The sequence below is a fragment of the Pezoporus flaviventris genome, unplaced genomic scaffold (assembly GCF_033815535.1).
Source record: "Pezoporus flaviventris isolate CSIRO_AGI_PZ_B2104156 unplaced genomic scaffold, CSIRO_AGI_Pfla_v1 ptg000007l, whole genome shotgun sequence".
NCBI lineage: Eukaryota > Metazoa > Chordata > Aves > Psittaciformes > Psittacidae > Pezoporus > Pezoporus flaviventris.
This window is the reverse complement of record NW_026892555.1, coordinates 65570968-65582553: the sequence shown is the minus strand read 5'-3', so window position 1 is coordinate 65582553 and position 11586 is coordinate 65570968. Positions and strand designations below refer to the sequence as shown.

General features: G+C 44.8%; 1 protein-coding gene and 1 long non-coding RNA gene across 2 annotated transcripts in view; both read right to left on the bottom strand.

The window, feature by feature from the left end:
* Positions 1 to 251: 251 nt before the first annotated feature.
* LOC133267091 (uncharacterized) lies at positions 252 to 4016 on the bottom strand. Its single transcript, XR_009742629.1, has 3 exons — positions 3777 to 4016; positions 1052 to 1194; positions 252 to 482 (listed from the first exon to the last, which is right to left on the bottom strand). It is a non-coding gene; the product is annotated as an uncharacterized LOC133267091 (long non-coding RNA).
* Positions 4017 to 5550: 1534 nt separating this feature from the next.
* TERT (telomerase reverse transcriptase) overlaps positions 5551 to 11586 on the bottom strand; it is a 30397-nt gene continuing 24361 nt past the window's right edge. Inside the window, exon 16 of the mRNA XM_061449022.1 lies at positions 5551 to 5830. Coding sequence (XP_061305006.1) covers positions 5727 to 5830 — 104 coding nt within the window. The 3' untranslated portion in view covers positions 5551 to 5726. The remainder of the gene's footprint in view (positions 5831 to 11586) is intronic.

The following is an 11586-nucleotide window of genomic DNA, read 5'->3' as shown; positions in this document are numbered from 1 at the left end:
GCACCCTCATTTCATTCACTGACCTTCCCCTGAGAGATGTAGAATGGAAGCTCTTGAAGAGTAAGGACTCCTCCTGTTCACTACACTATTTTTTGTAAATCCATATCCTCAAGTGTTGCAAAGAGCAAAAATAAAGCATTGGCAGTTAAAAAGAATGTACATCAAATAAATCTGAGTAATTAATTTTGCACAAATCTCTTACCTTAGCACATTCCAACATTTATTGTAGTGGAAAATACTGTGAAAACAAATGTGCCCATTTTTTCCCCTTAATTTCTCATACAGAACACAGTAACTAAATAGGGTAATAGAAGTGCAGATGTATGGAAGCCTCTCAGTGAGCTGCAACCTTACATGACATGACAATGAAATGAAATGAATCTTCATTTAAAAATGGGTTTTCCTGTACTGGCCTGCAGATCCTAGCCACTCTGCAGTGATGTGAGGAGTCCTTTGCTGAGATACCTGAGCAAGCAGCACCTCTGAAAAAATATAGGAAAAGTATGTGAGGATAAGGTATGACTAAGCCTTTAGGCTCAGTAATTAAGAGACTCAAGGAAAGGAAAGGAAGATTAAGGAAAATGGAAGTAATTTCAGTATTTAGCCTTGTGACAGGCTAGACACTAGTAGGGCTTTGTAATAGGTAATGGGAATTTGGCCACACAGCAAGGATGAATGAGACCAACAAACTACAGAGCAAAAGCAATGACATGACACCTTGAAATGTAACTGGTTTTTATCTTGCTGCTTAAGGAAAGAGCAGGGTAAAAAGAGAGAAATAGGTTGGCTTTTTTTAGATTTTTCTTTTTTACATTTAGCATCCCCCTCACATAGCTGCTGCTGCAACCTCCTGTCCTGCAACTGGCCTAAACAGTAACTCTCCTGGGCAGTGACAGTACTAGAAACAGCTGTGTATAGTATGCCACACCACATCCACAGCACACTGTGCTCCTGCCTGCTGGAAGGAAATGCAGTTAACTGCCTGTGTGCACAGCAGCTGCCATGCCAGAACCTCCTGGCACTTCCCGCTATGTGGGATGAGTAGTATCACCTGCAAAACAATCTAGTGCTTGAGCTCCACATGTTTTTATTTCTGAGAGCCATGGACTTGACCAGTGGCATTATGATGTCCACCAATTCCCCATGGCAGCCTGCCAACAACCCCAGCCCTTCAAGTCAATAGTGGGCAGGTACCTGTCCTGGGTTCAGCAGTAGCAGTCATGTTTCTCCTCCTTGGTAGCTGGTGCAGTGCAGTGTTTTGACTTTCGGCTCGGGAACAGAGCTGATAGAGATGTTTTGGTTTGGCCAAGGACTTTGTGAGCCTCATGCTCTGCCAGGGAGGAGGGGAAGCTGGGAGGAAGCAGAGACAGGACACCTGACCCAAACTGACCAAAGAGGTATTCCATACCACAGCACGTCATGCCCAGGAGGTAACTGGGAGTTAGCCGGAAGGGCTGGGGGACTGCAGGGTTGGAGGAGGTATCGGTTGGAGCTTGGTCGGGCTTGGGGGCCGAGTTATCGGTCAGCTGGTGCTGAGGTGTTGTATTCTGTTCCCTTGTTATTTCCTTTATCATTATTATCATTGGTGGTAGCAGTAGTGATTTGTGTTATACCTTAGTTACTAAACTGTTCTTATCTCAACCCGTGGGAGTTGCATTCTTTTGATTCTCCTCTCCATCCCTCCGAGAGCAGGGGGAGGGCAAGAAAGGGGGGGAAGTGAGTGAACGAGTTGCCTGACTGGGTTTAAACGACGACAGTTCTTTTTGGCGCCCAACGTGGGGCACGAAGGGTTGAGATAACGACAGATTTGACTGGATTAATAGTCACTCGTCACAATGCTGATTTATTGGGTATCAGAGTTGTTCTTGTTGATCTCACAGCTTCAGAATGTTGTAACTTACGTAGAGCCGGTATTTGCTGTGATAGTGTTTATCAAGTGTGGGGCCTGGGCTAAGGTTCTTGTCTCACTGTGCTTTATGGCAACGGCTTGTAATACGGGTGGGCTCCAGCAGCAGGGCGGGACGGACGTGGCCGTGGACTTGTACCTGGCCGTCCGGCTGCTCTTCACCGTCCTGGCCCTCACCCTACTCTCCATCTTCGTGAGGCTGCGGGGAGCCGAGGGGGACCGGCCCCGGGAGCCGGCGGCTGCTGAAGCGGCCCGGGAGAGCGGCCCCGGGGACCAAGCGGCGGCGGGAGCGGGGCCGGAGGCCGCGAGGGGACGGCTGCCGGTGGAGGAGGTCGGGGCGGTCGAGGAGCGGAAGGAAGCGGCTGCCGAGCAGCGGGATAAGGCGGCGGAGGAGCCGAGCCCCGCGGAAGAGCCGAGCCCCGCGGCCGAGCCCAGCCCCGCGACGGCCGAGAGCATTCCCCGGAAGCCGCCCGCCGAGCCCCAGGAGGATGCAGGAGACCACGCAGCATTTCCCAGCAAGGCAGAGGAGGAAGAGCTGGACTCAGAAAAAGAGAAGCCGGTGGTGGGAGAGCCGGCAAGCACAGCAGCTACACCAGCCCCAGTGACAAGTACAGCAGCATCGTGTGAGAGTTCTGAAGGTTTTGAATGGCCTTTGGGTATCCTTGGGACCTGCCTGCTGATTGTGATGGGGATCAGCATGCTGGCACACACACAGACTGTGTTCTACCCACAACCATTTTATCTGATCTCAAAAGTTAAGCAGAGTCAGGTTTGGGTCTTGTCTGGGGTTAGACAACAATATAGGGGGACCAAGAGATTTTCCCCAAGGCTGGAGAGTCATGAGTGGCAGGGTGTGTGGGACAGTATGGGCAAGTATCTAGTCCACTGGGCCCCTCCAGTGCTTTGGAAGCGTCGGAGATGGAAGGCAGCTGTATGGAGTCCCCAGCAACAAGCTGCAGAAACTGCTTAATGGGACAGTGAATTATTTTAAGCCTGGTGGGCCCATGGCACTTCAGGCCATCAGAGCAGAGATGCAACACAGAGATGGACTCATGATCGAGGGGTGGACTTAGCAATGGACACTATTGCCCAGGTTATTCACGAGTGTGAACACTGCACACAGTCTCTCCTGCTCTGGAAGACTGTTACAAGAGATGGAGCCTGACATGGACCAGATGGACGCAGCAGCTTTATAGGGACTGGTCCATGCACTAAGATAAGAGTGCACTAAGATAAGAGTGATGGTATATTGAAAATGTGGGAACTGAGCATGACGTGAATGGTATGGAATAAGGGGTGGATAATGTCCTGGGCTCAGCAGTAGCAGTCATGTTTCTCCTCCTTGGTAGCTGGTGCAGTGCAGTGTTTTGACTTTCAGCTCGGGAACAGAGCTGATAGAGATGTTTTGGTTTGGCCAAGGACTTTGTGAGCCTCATGCTCTGCCAGGGAGGAGGGGAAGCTGGGAGGAAGCAGAGACAGGACACCTGACCCAAACTGACCAAAGAGGTATTCCATACCACAGCACGTCATGCCCAGGAGGTAACTGGGAGTTAGCCGGAAGGGCTGGGGGACTGCAGGGTTGGAGGAGGTATCGGTTGGAGCTTGGTCGGGCTTGGGGGCCGAGTTATCGGTCAGCTGGTGCTGAGGTGTTGTATTCTGTTCCCTTGTTATTTCCTTTATCATTATTATCATTGGTGGTAGCAGTAGTGATTTGTGTTATACCTTAGTTACTAAACTGTTCTTATCTCAACCCGTGGGAGTTGCATTCTTTTCGATTCTCCTCTCCATCCCTCCGAGAGCAGGGGGAGGGCAAGAAAGGGGGGGAAGTGAGTGAACGAGTTGCCTGACTGGGTTTAAACCACGACAGTACCCCAGCATGGAAACACAGCTTCTGTCAGCAAAAGCCTCACAAGTCACGAAGGTCCAAGCAAACATCCTGATGTTCTGCAGTTACACACTGCAGAGGCTTTTGAAAAGGACACAGAAGATTAAAATTGCCACTCTGCCTGTTGCAAATTAAGTTTGAAAGGTTATGAGTAATAAAAGTCTTCCATAAAAAAAATGAGTAATCAAAAAGCCCCAATATAATTGCAATTTTGACCATATATTAAAAAAAAACTTAAATACAGAAATAAATTTTTCATTAACTAAAATATCCATTCTATATTCATGTCTCTGACTGCAGATAGCTAGATTTCATTAATATCTTATATGCAGAGTATATGCAGCAAGTTTAAGTAGGTCAGAGATCTGTTCTTAAAAAAACCAAACACATCCAACTAACACAGACACAAGCTGAGAAAAGAATTAAGCTACATATAACAAGACTGTCAAGTCTATAAATCTGTCTCAAGCTACTGTCACCGCACTCACAGAGTTCCTGACTTTCGAGTTGTCCCTTCCCATTCACCAGAAGGGAGACTTCGTGTGTTGCCAGACACACAGTTCAGCCTGGGATGGGAAGACTTGAGGGGAAGACAATTTTCAGCTCCAGTAACTACAACTCAAGGCAAGCAAATGCACTAGCTGAAGTTACTTTTTAGCCAAAGTAGGCATGTAGAAAATGTGTTGAGCAACTCTTGCAGGAACGTAACTTTTCTGCTCTCAGTGCACTTCCGATGTGACCTCTACTAAAATTCCTGTGCCAGAACTGTAGCCTTTACCAGTCAGATTAGTGCTACAGTCTTCTCCTTCCTATTCATAAGGAGCACAGCATCCTATAGGTACTATTTTCTCTTGAATAGCATAACTCTTACTTGAGTAAGCATATGCACACGAACATGAAACTGAAGGTGTTGAAGTCCTGCATACTAAACACTTTCTACTTCAGCATAATCTCCTCCCAATCTGTCACCTGCATATCTTATCAGAAACTTTGCTATAATACTCTGCTGTGAACTCATACTGTTCTGACAGAGAAGACCTCTCTAGAACTGTCTAGGCTGTAAGGACAGCCTAGATTATTGTGGGTAAATGTGTAAAAGACACAGACACAGGCATGGTGATGTTCAGCCTTAAGAATCCACAGTCCTAAAACAAGGAGCTCAAAACCCTATTCAAGGAAAAAGTCTCAGAATAATCATGCAGTGATAAATGCTCCATCCCTGGCGGTGTTCAAGGCCAGGTTGGGTGGAGTCTTGGGTGACATGGTCTAGTGTGTGGTGTCCCAGCCCATGGCAGGGGAGTTGAAACTAAATGGTTTTAGGGGCCTTTCCAACCCTAACTATTCTATGATTCTGTTATATAAAAAACATTCCTTAAACAACCAGCTTTAACACTGAAATTTTGGCATTTATTAGTTGTATTCCCCAAAGCATAACATCTGTACATCTTGCTAGATACTGCCATGAAATGCACTTGCCCTGTGCAGGTAACTGTCTTTCAGAATATAACACAGCTGGGCAGGATGTTAAGGATTACTGTAAAATAAAGGTATTGGAGACAAGGACCCATTATTGCAAATAATCAGGCAATTTATTATAAAATAGTCTGTAACACAACAAAGAACACTTCTTCAGAAACAACATGCTGAAACAAGATAGTAGATCTGTGTATCCAGAACATAGTTAATGATCCCTTCATCAATAACATGGAAATTACAGAAGGAAACCCAGTCTATTACTTCAAATAGCCTGTGAATTAACAAAATTGTCTGCTCTTTTTAAGTCCTTGTGTGGTATCTGAGAAACAAACATGGAAAACTTCTGAGTGAAGTTGCTTTCTGTCCACTACCAAAATAAACTAGAGAGAAAAGTCATCTGGAGACATAACATTTACTTTCAAACCTGGAAAAAAAAAAAATGGAATAAACTTCAACCAGTTAGTCCAGGATAGTTTTGAAATCTTGATAAAAAGACGGTTCTGTCACTTCCTTCAATAGTGCCATAGTATCCTTTGGGATCTTCCTGAATAGCTGCATCTTACCTACAAAAATACCAGAAAAAAAAATCATTACTATTGCAAGTAACTAACAATTCTGGTTTAGAGAAAATGCTAATAATATAATTAAATCAATGCTTGATGAATCCAATTAAGAAGTTGGAATACCTGGAATATAGAGACAAAAAAAGCAGTAATAAAATATGCTACTATTCTTCTGCCCTTAAATCAGGCTAATAAATAAAAAGGTTAAAAATCGCATGTGAAAATATTAACAAACTAAGAAAATCAAGGAGCAAATTCCCCTACTATGTCCTTGTAACACTTCTTTGTTTGGATTTAAGATTTATTTTTTTTAATAAAAGATTATTTATTAAATAACTATATACACCAAAAAAGGCCTTCTGTCAAACCATAGTGATGTTGAAAGCCTGTATTCTAAACATTGCTAAGGACAAGGGACAGGTCCTGTGTGGTTGTTAATGTTTACCTGCAGCAGGAAGGTATTCCCAAACTGTTTCTTTTCCCCCTCTACTTTCAGATATGACATCAAATTAGCCTATGCTTGGAACTGACACATTAAAAAAGAAATAATACAAAGAAATAAAATCACCTTGTGCTATAAGACTGGCAACAAAGCAGCAATTCTCCCCAGAGTGCTTCCTTATAAGAGAAGAGAGTCTAACTGGAAAGCTACCCTTACGGTGGAAAATTCTGGAGACTAAACAAGGCTCTTGGGAATGGCATTTTTATGAATAAGAGTTTTGAAACAATGAAGGTCACCAAGTCTAACATCAACATTACAGACAATAAAAAGGACTTTTGAAACATTAGGAAGAACATGTAAAATCCTAGCAACAGTTAAAGTCTGTCACCTAAAGAAAGGTGGCAGAATTGTCAATGGTGCAGAAAGGCAAAAGTGCTCAATAAACATTTGTTCTGTCTTTGGAAAGGAGACTGATGATGTACTTGTATCTTATCATGATAAGGAAAGACTCTTGCTTCTTTCCCCACTGGTAATAATAAGAGGGATGTTAAACAGTAACTATATTTTAAATACTTAACTCTGACGAATGACGACAATTTGTACCGACAAGCCCCTGATGTTGATATTCAACAAGTTTTGGAATATGAAGAATGACGACAACTCCTACTAACAAGCCCCTAATGTTAATATTTAACAGGTTTTGGAACTGTGGGGAAGAAAAACCTCCTCCACAAAACTTATGAGCTTGATACCGATTCCCATGAAGAGTAATGGAAAGGCATGTGCAGGGATACAAGACAAAATGTTAAGTTTATATCAAATCCTGTCAACAACCTGATCTTACAGGGGTAATAAGTTTTATATAGCTGATACAAGCCCCAAAATGAGAACAAAAAGTGTAGTTAAGTCAACACAGGTGCTATTACCTGTCTTTGTTATCTCTGTGCTACAGCTTGCTGTGCCATATAGAGATACTGAACTAAGTCGACAGGAACACACCTCAGAACCAGTGACTTCCCTGCCACAGCTACTCTGACATCTACACATGCTACCTGATTACCAGAAGACAAACTCAAGGTAGCTCCGGTATCTCTACATAATGCTCAGCACTGTAGTAACCTTCTCTCCAGCGTGGTGATGCGATTCTAATAACATTACCCAGGAATAAGTCTGATGCAGGCCAAACAAAGCTAATTCAAGACCGAGCAGAAAAGTATCAATAGCTCTTTAAACTGATTTTAGTGCATTCCTGCAGGATTCAGAGTCTTAATATCTTACTAAAATTAGAAGAAAATACAAATATAAATGCCATGTACAATCAGGTGACTGAAAACCAGCCTTTATCTGCGATCAAAGATCTTAGAGACACGCAGATAATGATGCACATTCATACCAAGGGTATGCACATGAGTTGCCACTACAGGTCACAAGATGTCTTTGTACCACTTTACCAGCACACTGATGCCTCATCTTCCCTCCTGTTCAGCCCCTACAGGTGACATATAGTGCCTTCTCAGTTGCTTTACAAAAACAGTTTGAAATTATTTTTAAAACCTCAACCAACCCTTAAAAGAAGGAGAAAGACAGATGGAAGCAAATACAGATGCAGGCAAAGCACCTCTCAAAATCAGTTACTGGTAAATACTCAGGTTACATGACAAGCTGACACCAAACAGCTACCCTCCTGCCAGATTACCTAGCAGATGTTTTGGGAGCTTTTCATATAAGCAATAGCTACAGAAGTGCTCCACTACAGAATCACAGAATCCTAAGGGTTGGAAGGGACCTCAAAAGATCATCTAGTCCAACCCTCCTGCAAGAGCACGGTAACCTAGAGTACATCACACAGGAACTTGTCCAGGCAGGCCTTGAATATCTCCAATGTAGGAGACTCCACAACCCCCCTGGGCAACCTGTTCCAGTGATCTGTCACTCTCACAGTAAAGAAATTTTTCCTGATGTTCACATGGAACTTCCTATGCTCCAGTTTACACCCATTGCCCCTTGTCCTGTACTGGACATCACTGAAAAAAACCTAGCTCCATCATCCTGACACTCACCCTTTACATATTTGTAAACACTGGTGAGGTCACCCCTCAGTCTCCTCCAAGCTAAAGAGTCCCAGCTCCCCCAGCCTCTCTTTGTAAGAGAGATGTTCCATTCCCTTAATCAACTTTGTGGCTCTGCGCTGGACTCTTTCAAGCAATTCCCTGTCCTTCTTGAACTGAGGGGCCCAGAACTGGACACAATATTCCAGATACAGCCTCACCAAGGCAGAGTAGAGGGGGAGGAGAACCTCTCTTGACCTACTAACCACACCCTTTCTAATGCACCCTAGGATGCCATTGGCCTTCTTGGCCACAAGGGCACATTGCTGGCTCACGGTCATCCTCCTATCCACCAGGACCCCCAGGTCCCTTTCCCCTTCACTACTGTCCAGCAGGTCAGCCCCCAACCTGTACTGGTACATGGGGTTGTTCTTCCCCAGATGCAAGACTCTATACTTGCCCTTGTTGAATTTCATCAAGTTCCTCTCCGCCCAACTCTCCAGCCTGTCCAGGTCTTGCTGAATGGCAACACAGCCCCCTGGTGTGTCAGCCACTCCTCCCAGTTTAGTATCATCAGCAAACTTGCTGAGGGTACATTCAGTTCCCTCATCCAGGTCGCTGATGAAAATATTAAGCAGCACTGGTCCCAGCACCGACCCCTGAGGGACTCCACTAGTCACAGACCTCCAGCTAGATTATGCCCCATTAACCACAACTCTCTGCCTTCTTCCTTCCAACCAGGTCTTGATCGACCTCACTACCTGATCATCAAGCCCACACTTCCTTAGCTTATCTATGAGGATGCTGTGGGAGACAGTATCAAGAAAACCTTACTGAAATCAAGAAAAAACACATCTACCGCTCTACTATCATCCATCCACCTAGTTATTTGCTTATAGAAGGCTATAAAGTTGGTCAAACATTACTTCCCCTTGGTAAAGCCATGTTGGCTACTCTTAATGACCCCCTCATCCTTGATATGTCTAGAGATGGTGTCAAGAATAAGTTGTTCCATCACCTTTCCAGGGACGGAGGTAAGGCTGACCGGTCTGTAATTACCCAGGTCCTCCTTCTTGCCCTTCTTATAGACTGGTGTAACATTTGCCATCCTCCAATCCTCAGGCACCTCTCCTTTTTCCCACGACTTACCAAAATGATGGAGAGTGGCTCAGGAATGACTTCCGCCAGCTCCCTCAGCATCTGCGGGTGTATTCCATCCAGACCCATTGATTTATAGATGCCCAGATTACTTAACTGATCCCTAACCCAATCCTCATCTTCCAAAGCAAACTCCTCCTTTATCCTGACTCCTTCCGGGGCTATAGGAATCTGGGTCCCCTGGGGAGAGTCTACAGGAATAAAGACAGAGGCAAAGAAGGCATTCAACACCTCTGCCTTCTTTATATCCTGTCACCAGGGCACCCACCTCGTTTAGCGGTGGGCCTATACTGCCTCTTGTGTTAGTTTTATCTGCTATGTATTTGAATAAGCCCTTTCTATTGTCCTTGACCCGACTTGCCAGATTAAGTTTCAAGGAGGCCTTAGCTGTCCTAATTCCTTCCCTTACATCCTCTAACAGCTGTCCTATATTCCTCCCAAGAGGCCAGCCCCTCCTCCCATAATCCATAGACTCTCTTTTTCCATATGAGTTTGCCCAGCAGTTCCTTGTTTAACCTTGCTGGTCTCCTGGCTCCCCTACTTGGCTTCCTACCCATTGGGACACTCTGATCCTGAGCTTTGAAGAAGTGGTCCTTGAATGCTCACCAACTATCTTGAGCCCCTTTACCACCTCGTACCCTTTGCCATGATACTTCCCTTAGCAATTGATTGAAGAGGCCAAAGTTTGCCCTTCAGAAATCCAGAAATGTGGCCTTGCTAGGTATTCTATTCCTCCCACACAAGATCCTAAACTCCACCATCTCATGGTCACTGCAGCCCAGGCTGCCATTGACCGTCACTACTTCAACTAGACCCTCCTTGTTGGTGAGTACCAGATCCAGACTACGTATTGAGTCACCCCTGCAGCACAGATGGAACAGGGCTAGTGGAAGTACAGGTAAGATTTCATGGAGAAATAAGGAAATAGAGATCACGAAGATGGCATTCAAGTTATTTGGGCCCCAGTGATCTGTTGGCCAATCACATGAAATGTTTCCACCATAAAAGTTTCACAGTAAAAACAAGTCACATCCTGCTAATTGTTTAGGCAGCCATTAAGCAAAAATCTGAACCCTTGATCAGACATTTCCAAAAGAAAGCAGGCCTTGCAGATAGAGTTGTCCCAACATTATGAATGTGAAGAACAGATTCTGTCTCAGACAAAGTTAAGATTTACAAAAGAATAGCTGGAAATCACTCTTTTCAAGAGAATGTCACCAGTAATTTTCTACTTGCCTTTGGACATTTCCTGCTCTACCCCCCACAATAGCAAGTATAGAATTAATAGCTCTCCCCAAGAATTGAGGAAACGAGGTTATTATGTATCTGCAAGGGCAATTCTTACTGACAGAGAAGCTAACTGATAGATGGTCAGCTTTCCCTTCTTGGGGTAGAAACTATGCATACAGTGTTAGGCCTGGACCACACACAAGTTTAAGGTCAGTACTGTGGTTAGGCAAGAGGCTGCACAGGTACAGCATAAGCCTAACAATAATCATTATTCAAACTCGGAAAATTCCACCTCTACTTCCCTGCCCATTTTCCCTGGCATCTGTGGTGGTGTGATTTTGTGGACAGTGAAAGCATTTATGGCAGATGCAAACACCCATGGAAGATGAGATTTGCTGAACAATAAAGCTGCCTGGGGCTGTACCTCCACCCTGAATGTACTGTCAGATTCAACAGCAAAGCATGCGCAGAGAAAAATGTGGGAGCTTTGGCACAGGTTGTGGTCTGACAGTGTAAGACCCCAAGAGCAAAATCTTCTGCATTACAGATGAAAATTCAGAGGTGCTCTATATGGATATAAGGGAAGTCACACAGCTCCCAGAGAAGCCGTTATTCTACTAGGTGAAACCATTGCATTCTCTGCTCAGCTTTTCAGTTTGTGTCCTCTCCAAGTGATGCAAGCAGCAACTCTTCCCTTCCTGGACGCAGGTCTCTTTCCCCTGGTAGCTCTAGAAGGGCTGAACAGAACTGGCTTCTCAGCAGCAGTGATCAGACTTTGTGCCTCTGGTTTTGGTGTCAGTAAGTAACTCTGAGAGAAGGAACTTCTCTGGGAGAGGCTGATGGAGGTCTGCTCCATACGGAAAGACTGTACCTGACCA